At 43.6% G+C, this 23,821-nt stretch overlaps 1 protein-coding gene across 1 annotated transcript; it reads right to left on the reverse strand.

The window, feature by feature from the left end:
• Positions 1–316: 316 nt before the first annotated feature.
• On the reverse strand, positions 317–22,981 carry ykt6 (YKT6 v-SNARE homolog). Its single transcript, XM_084325330.1, has 8 exons — positions 22,717–22,981; positions 21,746–21,873; positions 21,200–21,282; positions 19,009–19,109; positions 6,087–6,191; positions 4,781–4,846; positions 2,563–2,664; positions 317–2,024 (listed from the first exon to the last, which is right to left on the reverse strand). The coding sequence occupies exons 2-8, from the start codon at positions 21,847–21,849 to the stop codon at positions 1,989–1,991; spliced, it is 597 nt and encodes a 198-aa protein (XP_084181456.1). The 5' UTR covers positions 21,850–21,873; positions 22,717–22,981; the 3' UTR covers positions 317–1,988.
• Positions 22,982–23,821: the final 840 nt, after the last annotated feature.

Consider the following 23,821-nt stretch of genomic DNA (forward strand, 5'->3'; position numbering starts at 1 on the left):
CTTTGTTATGTTAGTATGGTAGCAAAGTCTAGGTGATAGATAAGTGCCGGGTAGTGTAGTTGAAGACACCTGACGACCTGCGCTATTGTTATAAGACGGTGGGTACTTAGTACTGAGTGGAGCGCATTTGTGTGCGCGCACGTACACATCTGCTCAGAAAACTGCTAGGCCGCCGTGGGACCACCACTGCATCACTGGATAAAAGAGTCAGCTAAATGACTAAATGTAAATGGAGGTTCAGTCAGTTTCTTGTCTGGGTGGTCGTCAGAAGATGGAACATTTAGGAGGGCAATTAAGAAACGGAACACAATTCTCCAGTTGAATAATTTAATTGATCATGATTTCAACTTTACTCCCATCTTGCTTCACGTTTTAAAAAGACACCGTACCGTTATTTTGTCTACACAGAGACACATAACCACAGATTATTAATGAGAACCGACCAGGAGTCAGTATTCTACTTACACACCTGCCCAGTTATTTGGGACGCACAGATTCTACGAACTGACCCTTTACGTATCTTACAATCCATTACTTTGACTTAAGATCCTCAGATTGACCCTTCGATTGAGGTCAAAGGAAAGAAATGTACCATGTATTTTCTCAAGAATCAATGCAGAAAAATCAATTGGGTTTTGCTTTTTCACACGGCTCTCATCGGTGTCCGATACAGGTTCTGTTTTGGCCCGATATCAGCACATCCCGAACAAAAGCTTCTATAGGATGTGTGCTGAAGTGAACACACCGTCGTCACATTGGGTTACGGTCACATGATGGCACGTACACAGAGGGAAGGCACATGAGAGAATCGGGCTTTTGATTTGAAAAGATAATCATCACTATTACCTGAAGCTTTCCTGTACACACAAAAAAGACATTAGATAAACAACCTTTATTAAAAAGCACACAGCCTCTCCCACGAGAAGCGGCGACGGCGTTCTCGAGTCGACGCTGGTGGGAAAGGGGAGAACGTTGAAGAATTCAGCTTCAATTTCCCGTCGAGTTTTATCCAACCATTCTTCCTGTTCGACACGTACAGGTCGCTGATGGAAGGCTTTCATTAATCTACTGGAGTTGTGCCCTTCCTGATGGCTTGTCGTACAGAACTTGTAAGTCGCTTTGGATAAAAGCGTCAGCTAAATGACTAAATGTAAATGTGGAGTGAACCATGGGGTTCTCTTTAAGACGAAATACATCAGCGGACTTTCAAATACTTACAGAAGGCACAGAAGGTTAAAGGAACATGGTGTGTGACACACACACAAAAAGCAACCGGAGAACGCTAAGAGTTTGATTTACACTTAACAGGAATGTCTATAAAGCATGGATAGAAAAGGCCAGTTATCCAGTAAACAGCTCTTGCTTACAGCCAGAGACCCTGATTTGAGAAATGCAGTCTCATCTGTGAATAATTAAAACAACTAAAGGCCCAGCGGGCTGAGAGCCAGAGAGCCTTCTGCTCCGAGGACTCTTTACAAAAGCTCTTTTAAAAATGATTATCGCAAATATGCAGCGTATGCGTCACATTTATCAGCTAAGCTTCATATACGTGTTGTAATAAGTAAAACTGCATAACTACATTTAGCACTTGGTAGCGTCTCAGATCCTCAGACACAAACAACCATCACCTGATCACACAGAACATCAGCTGATCACACAGAACATCAGCTGATCACACAGAACATCACCATGTCACCTGATCACAGAACAGTCTGTCAAGGCTGGATGGAACACAAGGTGATCAATAGTTCTGTTAAGGCGATCAACTCCACGGGAGACACCTTCCAAAACACGCCCCACCCAACACGGAGATGGGGGGTGTGTGTGGGGGGAGGTGCCTGGGGAGGTGGGGATGGGCCGGAGGTGGGAGAGGGGCCTGAGGAGGTGGGAAGGGGCCTGAGGAGGTGGGGAGGGGCCTGAGGAGGTGGGGAGGGGCCTGAGGAGGTGAGGAGGGGCCTGGGGAGGTGGAGACAGGAGGTCCAGCAGCATCACATGATCTCACAACAAGAGTTCTGCTTCCGTGCCTGAAAGACAAACAAGAACACAACGTGAAGATGTTTTAAATGTGAACAATGTACTGATGTAGTAATACTGTGTGTCAGTGGGTCTTGGTTCTGATTGTAATACTGTGGGTCAGTGGGTCTGGTTCTGATTGTAATACTGTGTGTCAGTGGGTCTTGGTTCTGATTGTAATACTGTGGGTCAGTGGGTCTGGTTCTGATTGTAATACTGTGGGTCAGTGGGTCTTGGTTCTGATTGTAATACTGTGCGTCAGTGGGTCTGGTTCTGATTGTAATACTGTGCGTCAGTGGGTCTGGTTCTGATTGTAATACTGTGCGTCAGTGGGTCTGGTTCTGATTGTAATACTGTGCGTCAGTGGGTCTGGTTCTGATTGTAATACTGTGCGTCAGTGGGTCTGGTTCTGATTGTAATACTGTGCGTCAGTGGGTCTGGTTCTGATTGTAATACTGTGTGTTAGTGGGTCTGATTGTAATAATGTGTGTTAGTGGGTCAGTGGTTCAGATTGTAATACTGTGGGTCAGTGGTTCTGGTTCTGCTCACCGTCTTGTAAAAGGCCTTGGACTGGGTGCCCAGGTGCTCGGACTTCTGGACCAAGTCGTCTAACTTCTCCCCTCGTTCCAGTAGAGACTCCATGGTGCTGTGCTGCAGGTAAACAGTGCAGTTACACATCTCTCTCTATAGATGGCGCTGTGCTGCAGGTAAACAGTGCAGTTACACATCTCTCTCTATAGATGGTGCTGTGCTGCAGGTAAACAGTGCAGTTACATTATGAAGAAAAATGCGATTTTTAATCTAGATTAATTACAGAAAATTACAGAGATTAATTTGTATTTCTTTTTATCTATTGACAGCACTAATTTATACATATATATATAGATATTATATATATATGAATTAGTGCTGTCAATAGATTAAAAAATGAACTAATTAATCTCACAAATTTCTGTAATTAATCTAGATTAAAAATAGCATTTTTCTACTTAAGACCGAAGCTTGTAACAGATATTTACTCGAGTAAAATCATGGAATTAATGTAAAATCAACACAAAGAAAGTATATTTAGATTCAAAGACTATTTTAATAGCTTTCTTTGAATACAGTTTCTCTCCTGTGAAATACAAATGTTCAACAAAACCATCAACATTGACTCAGCTTTAAAGACCTCTTTCTTATATCCGCGGGGCTAAGATTGAAGATTTTTCACTCCATAGATTAATCTAGATACATTTATTTTAATGCTTTAAATCATTTAAATTAATCTCCAAAGTTAAAGCATTAATTTTGACAGCCCTAATATAAATATTATATTTATAAATCTATATATATATATTATATTTATATATCTCTCTATATAGATATTATATTTATATATATATATTATATTTATAAATCTCTATATAGATATCATATTTATATCTCTCTATATAGATATTATATTTATATATATATAGATAGATATTATATATATATTATATCCAAAGCGCTTTACAATTTTGTTCATCCACTCACTCACACATTCACACACCGACGGCGGAGCAACCTGCTCATCAGGAGAAATTAGGGGTTAAGTGTCTTGCTCAAGGACACTTCGACACGCTGCCCAGGAGGAGCGGGAATCGAACAGGGAACCTCCGGGTTACCAGACGACTGCTCTACCTCCCGAGCCACTGTCGCCCCAGACGTGACAGGAGACGACATAGATTCTAACACCATGTAGTCATGACAACACGACTGGCAGTATAGATGTACTTCTTTTTTTTGTTGTACTTTCTGTATTTTGTCTCCCATCCCAATTTAGTTGTTATGCCAATTCCCTTCCTGGTCGTTGCGCGCATTGCCCCACTGTCGGCCTGGGGAGGGTGTAGAACTACCACACACCTCCTCCGATAGGTTCACGCTAGGGCTGAAACTAATGACTATTTTGGTAGTCGACTAATCTGTCGATTATTTTTTCGATTAGTCGACTAATCGATTTTTTTTTTTAAATAAATAAATAATATTTTCTTTTTATAATTTTTTATATATTTTTTTTGCACTACCTATCTTTGTGAAAGTGGCTTCTCAGCTCTGGTCCAGCTGAAGACAGAGCAGAGGAACAGATTGGACATTGAGCATGACCTCAGAGTTGCTTTGAGACTCTTGTCAGGAGCAAGCAACATCCCCAGTTATCCCATTAGTTCCCCCAAACTTACTGTCGGTCTGTTATGTTAAGCTAAGAAGTCTTCAGCTGGACCAGAGCTGAGAAGCCACTTTCACAAAGATAGGTAGTGCAAAAAATAAATAAAAATAAAAATAATAATAATAATAATATATATATATTTTCTTTTAACGACTAATCGACGCAACAATTCCTCGTCGACGATTTTTTATAATCGTGTCGACTAATCGTTGCAGCCCTAGTTCACGCTATTTGCCCCAGATCCCCTCCCTGCTGAACAGGCGCCCCGACCGACCAGTAGGAGTCGCTGTTTACAACGACCAGGACACACACCCCGCCAGCTTCCCACCGGCTAACACTGCCAATCGTGTTAGTAGGGACGACTGACCAAGCCGGAGGTACCGCTGACAGCCGGATTCGATCCCAGAGTCTCTGCAGTGGTAGGCGAGTGCATTCTCCACTGCGCTACCCAGCCGCACCCTTATAGATGTACTTCTAACACCATGTAGTCATGACAACACGTATACTGGCAGTATAATATACAGTCACCCAACAGGAACATACGAGCCACGTCAGACGTAACGCTCTTCCTCAACTTACCAGAATGATTTTGGTCTCGTCCAGCTCAGCTTGCACTTTGGTCATGGCGTCTGCCTCTCGGGGATTCTGCAAAACAGATCCACACGGATATTACACGGGTTCATGAACAGTACCTGGTATACATAAACTACAGAGAGGTGTTGGTATTACCTGGTATATATATACATAAACTACAGAGAGAGGTGCTGGTATTACCTGGTATATATATACATAAACTACAGAGAGGTGTTGGTATTACCTGGTATATATATACATAAACTACAGAGAGGTGTTGGTATTACCTGGTATATATATACATAAACTACAGAGAGGTGTTGGTATTACCTGGTATATATATACATATATAAACTACAGAGAGGTGTTGGTATTACCTGGTATATATATACATATATAAACTACAGAGAGGTGTTGGTATTACCTGGTATATATATATATATATAAACTACAGAGAGGTGTTGGTATTACCTGGTATATATATACATAAACTACAGAGAGGTGTTGGTATTACCTGGTATATATATACATATATAAACTACAGAGAGGTGTTGGTATTACCTGGTATATATATACATATATAAACTACAGAGAAGTGTTGGTATTACCTGGTATATATATACATAAACTACAGAGAGAAGTGTTGGTATTACCTGGTATATATATATATAAACTACAGAGAGGTCAATCAATCAATCAAATGTATTTATTAGGGATGTCCGATATTATCGGCCGATATCGGCATTAAAATGTGATATTGGAAAATATCGGTATCGGTTTAAAATAAAAATAAAAAATAATATCTTTATTTACCCAGGCAAGCAAGTAAGAACAAATTCTGATTTTATTTATTGTCAAAAGTATGCATAATGTTGTGTTAATTCCACAACAAGAGATATGTAAAGTTAATTACCTGAAATTATTAAATTTTTGGGGGGGGGGGGAACCCTGCATATATCGGTATCGGTTGATATCGGAATCGGAAATTAAGAGTTGGACAATATCGGTATCGGTAAAAAAGCCAATATCAAGCATCCCTAGTATTTATATAGCACATTTAGACACGACGCTTGTCAACCAAAGTGCAGAACAAAGAAAAGTATAGAATAAACCGGAAAAAACAACCAACGGATAGACAAGGAAAACAGAACAACACGTCAACAAGCAAGGCAAGAGTCAACGTGAGTCAGGGAAGGCCAGGCGGTATAGGTGGGTTTTAGAGTTTAGATTTAAAAGACTCGATGGAGGGGGCAGATTTAATGGCCGTGGGGGGAGGATGCTGTTCCAGAGGTCAGGGGTCAGTTGGTATTACCTGGTACCTGGCGAGGTAGCTGTCCAGGGCAGCGTAGTGGATGGAGGCCGGAGAACCTGACGGCCAGTCGATACTGTTGACCTGCTTGGAGAACTCTTCCAACACCTGATGGTACGGAGACGGAGCAGAGAGAGAACATCCCTGTCAACAACAACAACACCACAGCAGAGAGAGAACAGCCCTGTCAACAACAACAACACCACAGCCGGAGCAGAGAGAACATCCCTGTCAACAACAACAACACCACCACAGCAGAGAGAGAACATCCCTGTCAACAACAACAACACCACAGCAGAGAGAGAACAGCCCTGTCAACAACAACAACACCACAGCCGGAGCAGAGAGAACATCCCTGTCAACAACAACAACACCACCACAGCAGAGAGAGAACATCCCTGTCAACAACAACACCACAGCAGAGAGAGAACATCCCTGTCAACAACAACACCACCACAGCAGAGAGAGAACATCCCTGTCAACAACAACACCACCACAGCAGAGAGAGAACATCCCTGTCAACAACAACACCACCACAGCAGAGAGAGAACATCCCTGTCAACAACAACACCACCACAGCAGAGAGAGAACATCCCTGTCAACAACAACAACACCACAGCAGAGAGAGAACATCCCTGTCAACAACAACAACACCACAGCAGAGAGAGAACATCCCTGTCAACAACAACACCACCACAGCAGAGAGAGAACATCCCTGTCAACAACAACAACACCACAGCAGAGAGAGAACATCCCTGTCAACAACAACAACACCACAGCAGAGAGAGAACATCCCTGTCAACAACAACACCACAGCAGAGAGAGAACATCCCTGTCAACAACAACAACACCACAGCAGAGAGAGAACATCCCTGTCAACAACAACAACACCACAGCAGAGAGAGAACAGCCCTGTCAACAACAACACCACCACAGCAGAGAGAGAACATCCCTGTCAACAACAACACCACCACAGCAGAGAGAGAACATCCCTGTCAACAACAACACCACCACAGCAGAGAGAGAACATCCCTGTCAACAACAACACCACCACAGCAGAGAGAGAACATCCCTGTCAACAACAACAACACCACAGCAGAGAGAGAACATCCCTGTCAACAACAACAACACCACAGCAGAGAGAGAACATCCCTGTCAACAACAACAACACCACAGCAGAGAGAGAACAGCCCTGTCAACAACAACACCACCACAGCAGAGAGAGAACATCCCTGTCAACAACAACACCACCACAGCAGAGAGAGAACATCCCTGTCAACAACAACACCACCACAGCAGAGAGAGAACATCCCTGTCAACAACAACAACACCACAGCAGAGAGAGAACATCCCTGTCAACAACAACAACACCACAGCAGAGAGAGAACATCCCTGTCAACAACAACAACACCACAGCAGAGAGAGAACATCCCTGTCAACAACAACAACACCACAGCAGAGAGAGAACATCCCTGTCAACAACAACAACACCACAGCAGAGAGAGAACATCCCTGTCAACAACAACAACACCACAGCAGAGAGAGAACATCCCTGTCAACAACAACAACACCACAGCCTGGCTGGAGGAGAAGACAGATGCGCTGGAGAGTACTGAGAAAACAGCTCTGTGAGCCAAGGACTGCCTAGAAGGAACCACAGGTTAAGCACATATAATAAAATACTAGGGCTGTCAGTTTATCGCGTTAATTAGATTAATTAATTACACAGCAAATTATCGCGTTATGAAAATTAACTCAAAATTAATTACACTTTTTTTTTTATCTCATTCATTCCATAAGAACGTAGAATACGCACAGAATTTTTTTTAATATGGTCCATTTGCATGTTCTTGGTATCTGATTCTAGGGACGTCTATGGATCTCAGGGAATGTATTCCCAGTGTCAGAAATACTGTGTCTGTTACTAGGCTTGAGTAAATTGTAATGAACCAAATGAGAATATCAATTACATTTTTTGTATCCTTTACTGTGAATAACACTATGCTCTAATTGACCAGACCTGAAAATCTAAGCAAATGAATAAATGGAAGATGATTAAACACAAGGTTTTGTAGATACAGTACTGAATTCTGCCATCCGGACACATGCAATTTGAAATACGATTATAGAATATCAGGCCTAAAATGGTTATGCGATTGGCGGCTAGGTGGTGTAGTGGGCAAGGCACTCGCCACCAGTGTGGAGACGCTAGGATTCGCGTGTTCGAATCCAGCTCTCCACATTGTTTTCAGTTTAGCTGGTCGTCCGCAGTAATACACATTGGCCGTATTACGGGGAGGGAAAACTGAAGGGTGGGGATCGAACGTTGTGAACAAGCGACTCCTACAAGTCGGTTGGTGCGCCTGCGCAGTAGAATCAGGAAGTGTCGGGGGCAGCGTGAGCCTCCCACGCGTTACTCCTCGCCACTGAGAGATCGAGCTGCGCAGGTGAAAAGATGCGACTGCTGTTACCTCAAGTACCGGAGGGGACTTGTGCTATGTATGACTTAGTCCACATTGCAGCCGGCTTGTGGGAGGCAAGAAACAGCGTTCGTGACAGGGGAGGGTTGAATTGGATGATACGAAATTGGGATGGGAGAAAAATATAGAAAAATGGGAGAAAAAGTGGATAAAAAAAAAAATGGTTATGCGATTAAAATGCGATTAATTCGATTAATTAATTACAAATCCTGTAATTAATTAGATACATTTTTTTAATCGCCTGACAGCACTAATTTTAAGTGTTATTAGCGAAATATGAGTTTATAAATATCTCAGCGCATCCCGGCGGAAACCGGATGAATTAGACGGAAATAAAGAAAGCCGCCATACGTGTTTGTAGTCCTATGAAAGAAGATACCCAGGGCTTTTGAATGTCATAAAACTACACTACCCAGCTCACGCCAGCCCCCTGTCAAACTTGGAGCCGTCTGGCGTGAAATCATTTTCTAACGTTATTTTTCGTGATCGTGTCTCACGGGTCGAACAAACCTGAACGTCATGTAGTTTGTTTCTTTACCTTTCTGTGAACGTCTAGGAAAAAAACGTGTCTGATGTACCCACACTGATGCATTCTTCTGTGGTCAAACTAGTACCACACTGATGCATTCTTCTGTGGTCAAACTAGTACCACACTGATGCATTCTTCTGTGGTCAAACTAGTACCACACTGACCTCTTCTGTGGTCAAACTAGTACCACACTGACCTCTTCTGTGGTCAAACTAGTGCCCACACTGACCTCTTCTCTGTGGTCAAACTAGTACCACACTGACCTCTTCTGTGGTCAAACTAGTACCACACTGACCTCTTCTGTGGTCAAACTAGTACCACACTGATGCATTCTTCTCTGTGGTCAAACTAGTACCACACTGACCTCTTCTGTGGTCAAACTAGTACCACACTGACCTCTTCTCTGTGGTCAAACTAGTACCACACTGACCTCTTCTCTGTGGTCAAACTAGTACCACACTGACCTCTTCTCTGTGGTCAAACTAGTACCACACTGACCTCTTCTCTGTGGTCAAACTAGTACCACACTGACCTCTTCTGTGGTCAAACTAGTACCACACTGACCTCTTCTGTGGTCAAACTAGTACCACACTGACCTCTTCTCTGTGGTCAAACTAGTACCACACTGACCTCTTCTCTGTGGTCAAACTAGTACCACACTGACCTCTTCTCTGTGGTCAAACTAGTACCACACTGACCTCTTCTCTGTGGTCAAACTAGTACCACACTGACCTCTTCTCTGTGGTCAAACTAGTACCACACTGACCTCTTCTCTGTGGTCAAACTAGTACCCACACTGACCTCTTCTGTGGTCAAACTAGTACCACACTGACCTCTTCTCTGTGGTCAAACTAGTACCCACACTGACCTCTTCTCTGTGGTCAAACTAGTGCCACACTGACCTCTTCTCTGTGGTCAAACTAGTACCACACTGACCTCTTCTCTGTGGTCAAACTAGTACCACACTGACCTCTTCTCTGTGGTCAAACTAGTACCACACTGACCTCTTCTGTGGTCAAACTAGTACCACACTGACCTCTTCTGTGGTCAAACTAGTACCACACTGACCTCTTCTCTGTGGTCAAACTAGTACCCACACTGACCTCTTCTGTGGTCAAACTAGTGCCCACACTGACCTCTTCTGTGTGGTCAAACTAGTACCACACTGACCTCTTCTCTGTGGTCAAACTAGTACCACACTGACCTCTTCTGTGGTCAAACTAGTACCCACACTGACCTCTTCTCTGTGGTCAAACTAGTACCACACTGACCTCTTCTCTGTGGTCAAACTAGTACCCACACTGACCTCTTCTCTGTGGTCAAACTAGTACCACACTGACCTCTTCTCTGTGGTCAAACTAGTACCACACTGACCTCTTCTCTGTGGTCAAACTAGTACCCACACTGACCTCTTCTGTGGTCAAACTAGTACCACACTGACCTCTTCTCTGTGGTCAAACTAGTACCACACTGACCTCTTCTCTGTGGTCAAACTAGTACCACACTGACCTCTTCTGTGGTCAAACTAGTACCCACACTGACCTCTTCTCTGTGGTCAAACTAGTGCCACACTGACCTCTTCTGTGGTCAAACTAGTACCACACTGACCTCTTCTCTGTGGTCAAACTAGTACCACACTGACCTCTTCTCTGTGGTCAAACTAGTACCACACTGACCTCTTCTGTGGTCAAACTAGTACCACACTGACCTCTTCTCTGTGGTCAAACTAGTACCACACTGACCTCTTCTCTGTGGTCAAACTAGTACCACACTGACCTCTTCTCTGTGGTCAAACTAGTACCACGCTGACCTCTTCTCTGTGGTCAAACTAGTACCACACTGACCTCTTCTCTGTGGTCAAACTAGTACCACACTGACCTCTTCTCTGTGGTCAAACTAGTGCCACACTGACCTCTTCTTCTGTGGTCAAACTAGTACCACACTGACCTCTTCTCTGTGGTCAAACTAGTACCACACTGACCTCTTCTGTGGTCAAACTAGTACCACACTGACCTCTTCTCTGTGGTCAAACTAGTACCCACACTGACCTCTTCTGTGGTCAAACTAGTACCACACTGACCTCTTCTTCTGTGGTCAAACTAGTACCACACTGACCTCTTCTCTGTGGTCAAACTAGTACCCACACTGACCTCTTCTGTGGTCAAACTAGTACCCAGACTGACCTCTTCTGTGGTCAAACTAGTACCCACACTGACCTCTTCTCTGTGGTCAAACTAGTACCACACTGACCTCTTCTCTGTGGTCAAACTAGTACCACACTGACCTCTTCTCTGTGGTCAAACTAGTACCACACTGACCTCTTCTCTGTGGTCAAACTAGTACCACACTGACCTCTTCTGTGGTCAAACTAGTACCACACTGACCTCTTAGAACTGTGGTCAAACTAGTACCACACTGACCTCTTCTTCTGTGGTCAAACTAGTGCCACACTGACCTCTTCTCTGTGGTCAAACTAGTACCCACACTGACCTCTTCTCTGTGGTCAAACTAGTACCACACTGACCTCTTCTCTGTGGTCAAACTAGTACCACACTGACCTCTTCTCTGTGGTCAAACTAGTACCACACTGACCTCTTCTGTGGTCAAACTAGTACCCACACTGACCTCTTCTCTGTGGTCAAACTAGTACCACACTGACCTCTTCTCTGTGGTCAAACTAGTACCACACTGACCTCTTCTCTGTGGTCAAACTAGTACCACACTGACCTCTTCTCTGTGGTCAAACTAGTACCACACTGACCTCTTCTCTGTGTTCAAACTAGTACCACACTGACCTCTTCTCTGTGGTCAAACTAGTACCACACTGACCTCTTCTTCTGTGGTCAAACTAGTACCACACTGACCTCTTCTCTGTGTTCAAACTAGTACCACACTGACCTCTTCTGTGGTCAAACTAGTACCACACTGACCTCTTCTGTGGTCAAACTAGTACCACACTGACCTCTTCTCTGTGGTCAAACTAGTACCACACTGACCTCTTCTCTGTGTTCAAACTAGTACCACACTGACCTCTTCTCTGTGGTCAAACTAGTACCACACTGACCTCTTCTCTGTGGTCAAACTAGTACCACACTGACCTCCTCTCTGTGGTCAAACTAGTACCCAGACTGATGCATTCTTCTCTGTGGTCAAACTAGTACCCACACTGACCTCTTCTCTGTGGTCAAACTAGTACCCACACTGACCTCTTCTCTGTGGTCAAACTAGTACCACACTGACCTCTTCTGTGGTCAAACTAGTGCCCACACTGACCTCTTCTGTGGTCAAACTAGTACCCACACTGACCTCTTCTCTGTGGTCAAACTAGTACCACACTGACCTCTTCTGTGGTCAAACTAGTACCACACTGACCTCTTCTCTGTGGTCAAACTAGTACCACACTGACCTCTTCTGTGGTCAAACTAGTGCCCACACTGACCTCTTCTGTGGTCAAACTAGTACCCACACTGACCTCTTCTCTGTGGTCAAACTAGTACCACACTGACCTCTTCTCTGTGGTCAAACTAGTACCCACACTGACCTCTTCTGTGGTCAAACTAGTACCACACTGACCTCTTCTGTGGTCAAACTAGTACCACACTGACCTCTTCTCTGTGGTCAAACTAGTACCACACTGACCTCTTCTGTGGTCAAACTAGTACCCACACTGACCTCTTCTGTGGTCAAACTAGTACCACACTGACCTCTTCTGTGGTCAAACTAGTACCACACTGACCTCTTCTGTGGTCAAACTAGTACCACACTGACCTCTTCTCTGTGGTCAAACTAGTACCACACTGACCTCTTCTGTGGTCAAACTAGTACCACACTGACCTCTTCTCTGTGGTCAAACTAGTACCACACTGACCTCTTCTGTGGTCAAACTAGTACCCACACTGACCTCTTCTGTGTGGTCAAACTAGTACCACACTGCCCTCTTCTGTGTGGTCAAACTAGTACCCACACTGACCTCTTCTCTGTGGTCAAACTAGTACCACACTGACCTCTTCTCTGTGGTCAAACTAGTACCACACTGACCTCTTCTCTGTGGTCAAACTAGTACCACACTGACCTCTTCTCTGTGGTCAAACTAGTACCACACTGACCTCTTCTCTGTGGTCAAACTAGTACCACACTGACCTCTTCTCTGTGGTCAAACTAGTGCCCACACTGACCTCTTCTGTGGTCAAACTAGTACCACACTGACCTCTTCTCTGTGGTCAAACTAGTACCACACTGACCTCTTCTCTGTGGTCAAACTAGTACCACACTGACCTCTTCTTCTGTGGTCAAACTAGTACCACACTGACCTCTTCTGTGGTCAAACTAGTACCACACTGACCTCTTCTGTGGTCAAACTAGTACCACACTGACCTCTTCTCTGTGGTCAAACTAGTACCACACTGACCTCTTCTCTGTGGTCAAACTAGTACCACACTGACCTCTTCTGTGGTCAAACTAGTACCACACTGCCCTCTTCTCTGTGGTCAAACTAGTGCCACACTGACCTCTTCTGTGGTCAAACTAGTGCCACACTGACCTCTTCTGTGGTCAAACTAGTACCACACTGCCCTCTTCTGTGGTCAAACTAGTACCACACTGACCTCTTCTCTGTGGTCAAACTAGTACCACACTGACCTCTTCTGTGGTCAAACTAGTACCACACTGACCTCTTCTCTGTGGTCAAACTAGTACCACACTGACCTCTTCTCTGTGGTCAAACTAGTGCCCACACTGACCTCTTCTCTGTGGTCAAACTAGTACCACACTGACCTCTTCTGTGGTCAAACTAGTACCACACTGACCTCTTCTCTGTGGTCAAACTAGTACCACACTGACCTCTTCTCTGTGGTCAAACTAGTACCACACTGACCTCTTCTCTGTGGTCAAACTAGTACCACACTGACCTCTTCTCTGTGGTCAAACTAGTACCAGACTGACCTCTTCTCTGTGGTCAAACTAGTACCACACTGACCTCTTCTCTGTGGTCAAACTAGTACCACACTGACCTCTTCTGTGGTCAAACTAGTACCACACTGACCTCTTCTGTGGTCAAACTAGTACCACACTGACCTCTTCTCTGTGGTCAAACTAGTACCACACTGACCTCTTCTCTGTGGTCAAACTAGTACCACACTGACCTCTTCTGTGGTCAAACTAGTACCACACTGACCTCTTCTCTGTGGTCAAACTAGTACCACACTGACCTCTTCTCTGTGGTCAAACTAGTACCACACTGACCTCTTGTCTGTGGTCAAACTAGTACCACACTGACCTCTTCTTCTGTGGTCAAACTAGTACCACACTGACCTCTTCTGTGGTCAAACTAGTACCACACTGACCTCTTCTCTGTGGTCAAACTAGTACCCACACTGACCTCTTCTCTGTGGTCAAACTAGTACCACACTGACCTCTTCTCTGTGGTCAAACTAGTACCCACACTGACCTCTTCTGTGGTCAAACTAGTTTCAAGTTTCAAGTTTCTTTAATAGTTGTCATACAGAAGTACAGAATACTTTTGTACAAAATGCTTCTTACTGTTGCGCTCCAGAGACTGTGCATGACAAGATAAGTATGAAATAAAAACATAGTAAAAATTAGAAGAAAAAAAAGAGGTCACAGTGTTCAGTTTAGACATATGTACAATGTTCGTAGACGTAGTTACCATACAATATACAATACTGTGCAGTGTACTAATATACAATACTATATAGTGCAAGGCATAAATGGACAAGGTGCAGTTTAGGTACAATTCACAGTAGGTGTACGAGTTGTAGTGCAAATCCTTTATCAATAAATATAAAGTGTAAGTGTGTTTGTGTGATCTAAAGTGTGGAGAGTGGGTGCTGCAGTGTGTTGTTTGTTTGAGTGAGTGTGTGTGTGCGTGTGGGTGTGTGTGCTGTGTGCATTTGATGGTTGTTGCATAGTGATTATTGTTCGTTTAGCGATTATTGTTCGTTTAGCAGCCTGATGGCCTGGGGATAGAAGCTCCTTCTGAGTCTTTCTGTGCTCGCCATAAGACTCCGGTATCGCTTGCCTGACGGCAGCAGTTCAAAGAGGCAGTTGTTCGGGTGGCTCGAGTCCTTAATAATTCTCTTAGCCTTCCCCTTGCACCGCTTGTTGTAAATGTTCTGGAGGGTGGGAAGCCCCCCTCTAATTGTGCGTTCGGCTGAACGTGTCACTCTTTGTAGTCTGCTACGGTCTTGTGCAGTGCTATTCCCAAACCAGGAGGTGATGTTGCCGGTCAGGATGCTCTCTATTGTACATGAGTAGAAGTTCCTAAGGATCTTCTGACTGACTTGGAACTTCCTTAGGCGCCTGAGGAAGTAGAGGCGTTGTCGTGCCTTCTTCACAACACTGTCAATGTGTGTGGTCCATGTCAAGTCCTCGGATATGTGGGCTCCGAGGTACTTGAAACTGTTCACTCTCTCAACTGGTGCCCCGTCGATGCTGAGGGGGCTGTAGTCCTTGACCCCCGACCTCCTGAAGTCCACAATCATCTCTTTTGTTTTGCTGACGTTCAGGGAGAGGCAGTTCTCCTGACACCACTGTGACAGGTTCTCTACCTCTTCCAGGTAGGCCCTTTCGTCGTTGGCAGAGATCAGGCCCACCACTACTGTGTCATCAGCAAATTTGATGATGGTGTTGTTGTTCCGCTGTGCTACGCAGTCATGTGTGTACAGGGAGTAGAGGAGGGGGCTCAGAACACAGCCCTGGGGGGCCCCTATGTTGAGCGTGATGGATGAGGAGGTGCAGTTGCCGGCTCTTACCACCTGGGGTCTGCCCGTCAGGAAGTCCAGGACCCACTGGCACAGGTCATAGTTCAAGCCCAGGTCCCTGAGCTTGGCTATGAGTTTGGAGGGGACTATGGTATTGAATGCTGAGCTGTAGTCGATGAACAGCATTCTCACATAGTTCCCCTTCCTCTTGTCCAGATGTGATGCTGCTGTGTGCAGCACATGGGCTATGGCGTCCTCCGTGGACCTGTTGGGGCGATATGCAAATTGCAGAGGGTCCAGGTTGATGGGGAGGGAGGAACAGATGTAGCCCTTCACTAGCTTCTCAAAGCACTTCATGGCTATGGAGGTGAGGGCTACAGGGCGGTAGTCGTTGAGGCAAGCGGGCGTAGATTTTTTGGGTACAGGGATGATGGTGGACTTCTTCAGACAGGTGGGGATGACGGCCTGTTCCAAGGACAGGTTGAAGATGTCAGTGAATACCGGGGCCAGTTGGTCGGCACAGACTTTTAGGACGCGGCCGGGGATGCCGTCCGGTCCTGCTGCCTTCCTGATATCCACTTTTTTAAAGATCCGTCTCACCTCATGCTCTGTTACCCTGAACACTGAGTCTCCATCAGCAGACCCCCCCCCCCCATTGCCGTGGTTTGTAGGCTGGTGTTGTTATTCACAGCCTCAAACCTCGCATAGAAGGAGTTGAGATCATTTGCTAAGGAGATGTCACTGTTCAGTTTGAGGGGGGTTCCTTTGTAGTCTGTCATTGTTCTGAGGCCCTGCCACATGCCTCTAGAGTCAGCCTGTTCAAACTGAAGTTCAACTTTATCCCTGTAACGCCGTTTTGCCTCTATTACTGCTCTCCTGACGTTGTATCTTGCCATCTTGTGTTCTTCCATGTTGCCTGTCACCAGCCCGGTGTTGTATGCTGATGTGCGCCCTTTCAGAGCCTCACGGACGGATTTGTCTACCCAGGGCTTTTGGTTTGGGTAGATATTAATTTTGGTGGTGGGGATTATTACTTCTACCTGAGTACAGACATAGTCAATCACCGTTTCGGTGTATTCGTTAATATTGGCTGTGTTATCACGGAGTACACTCCATTCTGTGCTTCCCAGCACTGCTTGGAGTGACTCTACTGACGTCACGGTCCAACGTTTAACCTCTCGCGAGACCACCGGCGTTCGCTTGAGGCACTGTTTGTACTTAGGCAAAAGAAAAATTGCAACGTGATCGCTTTTACCGAATGGACTAAGAGCCTGTGACTTGTACCCATTCTTAAATTGCGAGTATACATGGTCTAATATGTTCTCGCCTCTGGTGGGACAGGTCACATGCTGATAGAAATTCGGCAGCACCTTTTTAAGACGCGCGCTGTTGAAATCCCCCAAGACCAAAATGGCCGCGTCAACGTTAGCTGCCTGGAGTTTGTTTACCTCGTCGTGAAGTTTTGAAAGTGCGACCTCAGTGTTCGCGTGTGGTGGGATGTACACTCCGATGAGGATGATGGACGTTAACTCTCTTGGGAGGAAGAAGGGTCGACATTTTATCGTGATAAACTCCAGGTCTGGGGAACAGTGGTTAGACATTTCCTTTGTGTTGCCTAAATCGCACCACTCCTTGTTTATCATGAAGGCGATGCCGCCTCCTTTCTTCTTTAGTGACTCTAATGCCGTCCGGTCTTTTCGTAGAACGAAGAAATGGTCTGCCGGTTCTATTGCATGATTCGGGACATCTGGACTCAGCCAAGTTTCTGTGAAACAGAGGACGTTACAATCCCGAATGTCCCTCTGGAATTGGATCCTTGCTCTGATGTCGTCCAATTTGTTTCCTATCGATTGCACATTGGCCAACAATATGCTGGGCAATGTGGTTCTGTGTCGTTTGGACCTCAGTCTGTTCCGGACCCCGGCTCTCTTTCCTCGTCTTCGCGGCAGCTTTTTTTCTTGTCCGTGGCCGGCATAACAAAGGATCTCGGTGGGCCATTTCTGCTGTTCAGCGATCCGATCCAGAGAGCAATCCAAACGGTAAGTTTTTCTTAATCCAATGTCAATGATTGACTGACGGTCATACACATATAATGCACCAACAGTTGGTGCAAATAAAACTCCTAATACTATAAAAATTAACAAAATAAAGCACAGTCTCGTCGGAGCGATCAGAAGTACTAGTACTAGAAGACTAGAAGAACTAGTCTTTTTAACCCTTTCACTGCCGCACTACCAAACGGTTAACCCTTTCACAGTGACAATACACAGAAGGTTAACCCTTTCACTGCCACACAACAGAAGGTTAACCCTCTACTATCACACTACCGACGGGTAACAGCATCTCGCCCTCAAACAGAGCCAGAGAAAGTGCCTCCATCTGTCCCTTTGAGATGTTTTAGTTAACTTAGCTGGTTAATATAGTGTTCGGCTGGTTACTACCTCACAGCGAAGATAACAGGCGTCTAGCTAAAACGATTGACAGGTTATTATGTTTATTGTGGTTAGTTTAGTGGTTATTATGTGGCTGCCAGGCAACAAGAGAAAGGGCTCATTCTGCTGGAACACACACTGCGTGACCTTTAGCTGCTTAGTGCCGTCGCCTGGGTTACCTTCATCCTTCTGAGAAACGTGTGACTCAATTAAATACATTCTTAAACAATCGCACACAAAGCCAGCCTCGGAATATATAACCATCCGAAACTAAATGTGCATAATCTGATCTGTAAATAATCCCATTTTCCTTCTAGCGCAATCTTTGCGCGAAGTGACCAATAAGGGCTCTGAGTCCTGAAGCCAGATCACATGAAGACAACGACTCCCTCAGAGTCAACTGACACCTGACATGATGTATAAAACTGAAACATGATGTATAAAACTGAAACATGGTGTATAAAACTCAAACATGATCAAACATGATGTATAAAACTCAAACCTGATGTATAAAACTCAAACATGATCAAACATGATGTATAAAACTCAAACCTGATGTATAAAACTCAAACATGATCAAACATGATGTATAAAACTCAAACATGATGTATAAAACTCAAACCTGATGTATAAAACGCAAACATGATGAATACAACTCAAACATGTATAAAACTCAAACATGACATGATGTATAAAACTCAAACATGATGTATAAAACTGAAACATGACATGATGTATACAAAACCGGGGGGGGGGGGGGTGTACCTTATCCAGGAGGGTGAAGCAGACCCTCGGGGGGTACTCTCCATCAGCGACCACCACGGCACCCAGGTTGTCGTTCCTCACGTACACGTGGCAGAGGTACTCTGAAAACACACACCTCACTGTTGTTTTATTTGTCACAAACACATTATAGTGGTGGGACTCGATTAAGAAATGTAATCGAATTAATTCAAGACTTTATAGTTAATTAATAGAAATTAATCACATTTTAATCGCATATCAATATTTGATACGAAAAGCAAAATCGTTCAAGTGTGAATCAATGAATATACATTATACGTTTAAGCAGAATAATCCTGTATTAGCTACTATACACAGACCAACAGATCAATGCCATTTTTAACAAAGTGCAGCAATTTTAGGAATAATATATATATGTAGTGCAAAGGACCTTTTGTAAACTCAAGCACAATTTCTTTACACAATAAAGAAAAACCATCATGCAATTAAATGCATCAATTATGTTTACTTATAATTCTTTCTGTAGTTAATTAATCGCAATGAATGCGATAAAGTCCCGGCCCGAGTACATTACAGTGACATGCTTGGTTCTGTAGGAGCCCCTGAGAACGTTCTGCTTCATACAGTTAAAAGATTAAAGTCCAAACACTATACTGTATACGAACTAAAGTACAACCTAACGTACAGTATGAAGTACAAAATGCAAACAATGAGGTGAAGTACAAAAATGCAACGTTTTTAACCTCTTAACTGGCGCCCAGAAAAGTGGCCATTTTGAAACTTGAGGACTGCAGCGTATTTTTATACTTATAGCACATGAGCATAAGCTTGGTCTCTTTTGAACGATAACATTCTGAAGTTTATGATACAATAAAGAAAGATCACTTGTAGTGCTAATGAAATAGAGTAACATAGGTCTGAACTTGTTACTCAAGTTTTTCTGGGTCCATAGCATGAACCCTTATGTAGTACATGTCCAAAATTTCATAAAAATGCTTTCAGAAATGAGTGATTAGGAGCGATTTTGGTAAACTGTGGAGAAAAAAAAAGCTCTCCAGTAAACCATTTCCTCGTCGACTTCAATTCATTCTGTGTTTTTTTTTTTTTTTTTTTTTTTCGCTCATGACTTTTTACCTAGATCCCTGATTCGCAGATCCCCACGTGGGGTATCATTGGAAGGCCACACTCATTGGCTACAACCCTGTCCAATCACTTTCGAGATCTCCAAATGATTGACGGAGCTAGAGCCCCGGGGGTGGTAATCAAAAAATAAATAAAGTTCTGCCGTGTACTTTGGTGCACGCCTGACATAACTGGAGAACCGCTGAATGGATGTTGTCGCCTGAAAGGGCAATCGACAGGCAACAAATAGGGCTTAAATTATATATATATATTGTATATAAAGAAATGCTGACCCAAGCCGTCGGCAAAGTGGCGCGTCACGCTTGTGGGCAAATCATCCTCAAGAGGTGCCAGTTAAGAGGTTAAAATGCAAAAATTAGGTGGGCGGCTAGGTGGTGTAGTGGGCAAGGCACTCGCCACCAGTGTGGAGACGCTAGGATTCGCGTGTTCGAATCCAGCTCTCCACATTGTTTTCAGTTTAGCTGGTCGTCCGCACTAATACACATTGGCCGTATTACGGGGAGGGAAACTGAAGGGTGGGGATCGAACGTTGTGAACAAGCGACTCCTACAGGTCGGTTGGTGCGCCTGCGCAGTAGAATCAGGAAGTGTCGGGGGCAGCGTGAGCCTCCCACGCGTTACTCCTCGACACAGAGATCGAGCTGCGCAGGTGAAAAGATGCGACTGCTGTTACCTCAAGTACCGGAGGGGACTTGTGCTATGTATGACTTGAAGGCAAGAAACAGCGTCCGTGACAGGGGAGGGTTGAATTGGATGATACGAAATTGGGATGGGAGAAAATATAGAAAATGGGAGAAAAAGTGGATCAAAAAAAAAATGCAAAAATTAGGTATGGATGTAGTGCAAATCTTTTTGTAATAAATAAATAAATAAAATATGGTATAGTGTTAAAAGTGTTTAAAGTGTCTAAGCTGTGTACTGGGCTACCATGCACATATAATCAATGGGTTGTCATTAGGCAAATAACATGTTCTTTATTAAAGTTGTTTAGCTGGATTCACAATTATAAATACTAACTTGTAGAAGGTGTGTGTGTGTGTGGGGGGGGGGGGGTGCGTTTGTTCACTAACCTTGCTCTTTGACAGAAGCTCTGCTTCCAACAGAGGACCGTTCCACAATGAGAGCGCTGGTGAACGTCATGAACTCCTGAACACTGAAAGACAGACAGACAGGCCAGTCGATCAACAGACAGACAGGCCAGTCCAACAACAGACAGACAGACAGGCCAGTCATCTATGCATCTATTTTAGTCATACTGTCCCCCTATAGTGCTGGTTTACAGCAATTGCTTAAAGTCCGCTCTGTTAATGGTATACAACATGAATGATATCAAATTCAAGCCTAACAAGAGTTAGTCGACGGCGAACGATTGGTCGTAGCTGGTTATTATTATTAATTTTCTTTTTTTTTACAAGTCGATTATTAATTTCAATATAGAATATTTGTAGACAGCCCTACAAGTACAATTAGTTACTGCACAGTACATCACCCCTGAGTGGAACATGGAAAGCCAAACTTTCCCCCACTGTACCGAAAACCCGTACCGAACCTTGACTTCAAAACCGAGTTTGTATGTACCGTTACACCCCTAATGGACAGAGAGTGGGTTTACTAACCTGGACCTTTGGAAGAAGCTGAAGGATGACAGATCATAGGCTGCTTTGAGCAGGTTGGACTTAGTGGTTCCTTTGTAAAGGACACTCAGGCTATAGAGCTTCATGATGACTTGGGGAATTAAAAACACCTGAAATGACAAGTCAACATGTTAGTACCTCAACCACTACAGTCTGCAGACATGGGCTCCACACGCTGCATTCTTCAACTACGTGAGTATATAAATAATAATGTTCCCAACCAGTCGTGCACACACTCTCATTTGGTTTAAGATTAACTGAGTTTTTCATCCAATTGATTGAAAACTGTATTTAATAGATTGCAGAATGGGTACAATACAGTACGGCTCAATACACACAATTGTTAAGGGGATGCAGACCAGAGAAAGACTTTCGTCTTGTTTACATCAGGGTCCCCCATTTTAAATTATTCAAGACATGACATACAGATATACAGTACTGTGTAAGAAAAAGAGATAATAAAAAAATATATATATACATCCGAAGGGGAAGAAACTACATTGACGGGGTTGGGTGGGTGGGTGGTGATTTTGACATTTACAGGGTCCAGTTTATAATTACAGCCTCCCGTAGGTGTTCTTTGAGAGTGGTTTTGAATGTGGGTAGTGATTCACATTCCTTTACAGCTGTGGGTAGGGCGTTCCACATTGATGTGGCATAATTGCGAAACGTGTTTAGTCCCTTGTTTGAGGCGATTCTGGGTTTAACATGATTTGTGGAGCTCCTCTTGTATCACAAACAGTACTGTATTTGTATATCTGGTATGTCATAAATGTATATATGTTATGATGAATTGAAAATGGGGGACCCTGATGTAAACAAGACGAAAGTCTTTCTCTGGTCTGCATCCCCTTAACAATTGTGTGTATTGAGCTGTACTGTACTGTACCCATTCTGCAATCTGTTAATAACATGTTCAATCAATCAATAAATCAAATAAAGCCTTAACTCACCTCAGGGTTCTGATCTCCCAGCAGCAGCTAACAGCTCGGCGTCACAGAGAGAGGCTAACTTAGTTAGTTAACGTTAATTAAAGTGGCTAGTTAGAGCCGCACTTGGAAGAAGAAGCAACATGGAACACGAGCTGCTGCGTTATTAATTGTGCATCATTCATGCTTGTTGTTAATATTGTGTTCATTCAAACCTCGGCTAGTTAGTGTTTCTAACGTCCTCTCTCTCCAACATATGGTGGGCTACTTCTGTAGTTAGCTGCTAACTGTTGCTAGTGGTGACGTCATTAGCGGATGTAGTCATGTCTTCTTCTTCTTCTTTCTTTTTCCGGCAGTGTAAACGCAACATGGCGCATTACCGCCCTCCTCAGTTCTATAATTAAACTACGCCCAAAAACTTCAATACGCATACAATAATAATAATAATAATAATAATAATAATAATAATAATAATAATAATAATAATAATAATAATAATAATAATAATAATAATAATAATAATAATAATAATAATAATAATAATAATAATAATAATAATAATAATAATAATAATAATAAATATAATAATAATAATAATAATAATAATAATAATAATAATAATAATAATAATAATAATAATAATAATAATAATAATAATAATAATAATAATAATAATAATAAATAAAATAACATTATATCCTCTGGTACAAATCTGACTCGTGGCAGGAGCACTCATTCAAGGGTACTACGACTATGCTTGCACCTCATGGTACCAAAGCACCTCAAAGGCGCTTAAAACAAAATTACAAACATCACAAAACAAACTGGTCAGACTACTACTTGACCTTACCCCCAGAACCCACCTCACCCCTGCCCACTTTGACAACCTAGGATGGCTTAGAGTAGACGACAGAGTACAGCAACTTGCAATGGGCCTGGTCTACAAGATACACTATACGACTAAGGTACCCATGTACATGTCAAAATACTTCCCAAAGGTCAGTGAATACCACAACCACTACACCAGAGGAAGCTCAACAAATCATGTTAAACCCAGATTCGGCTCAAACAAGGGACTAAACACGTTTCGCAATTATGCCACATCAATGTGGAACGCCCTACCCACAGC

This window comes from Notolepis coatsorum (assembly GCF_963971535.1).
Source record: "Notolepis coatsorum genome assembly, chromosome: 11".
In the NCBI taxonomy this organism is placed as follows: Eukaryota; Metazoa; Chordata; class Actinopteri; order Aulopiformes; family Paralepididae; genus Notolepis; species Notolepis coatsorum.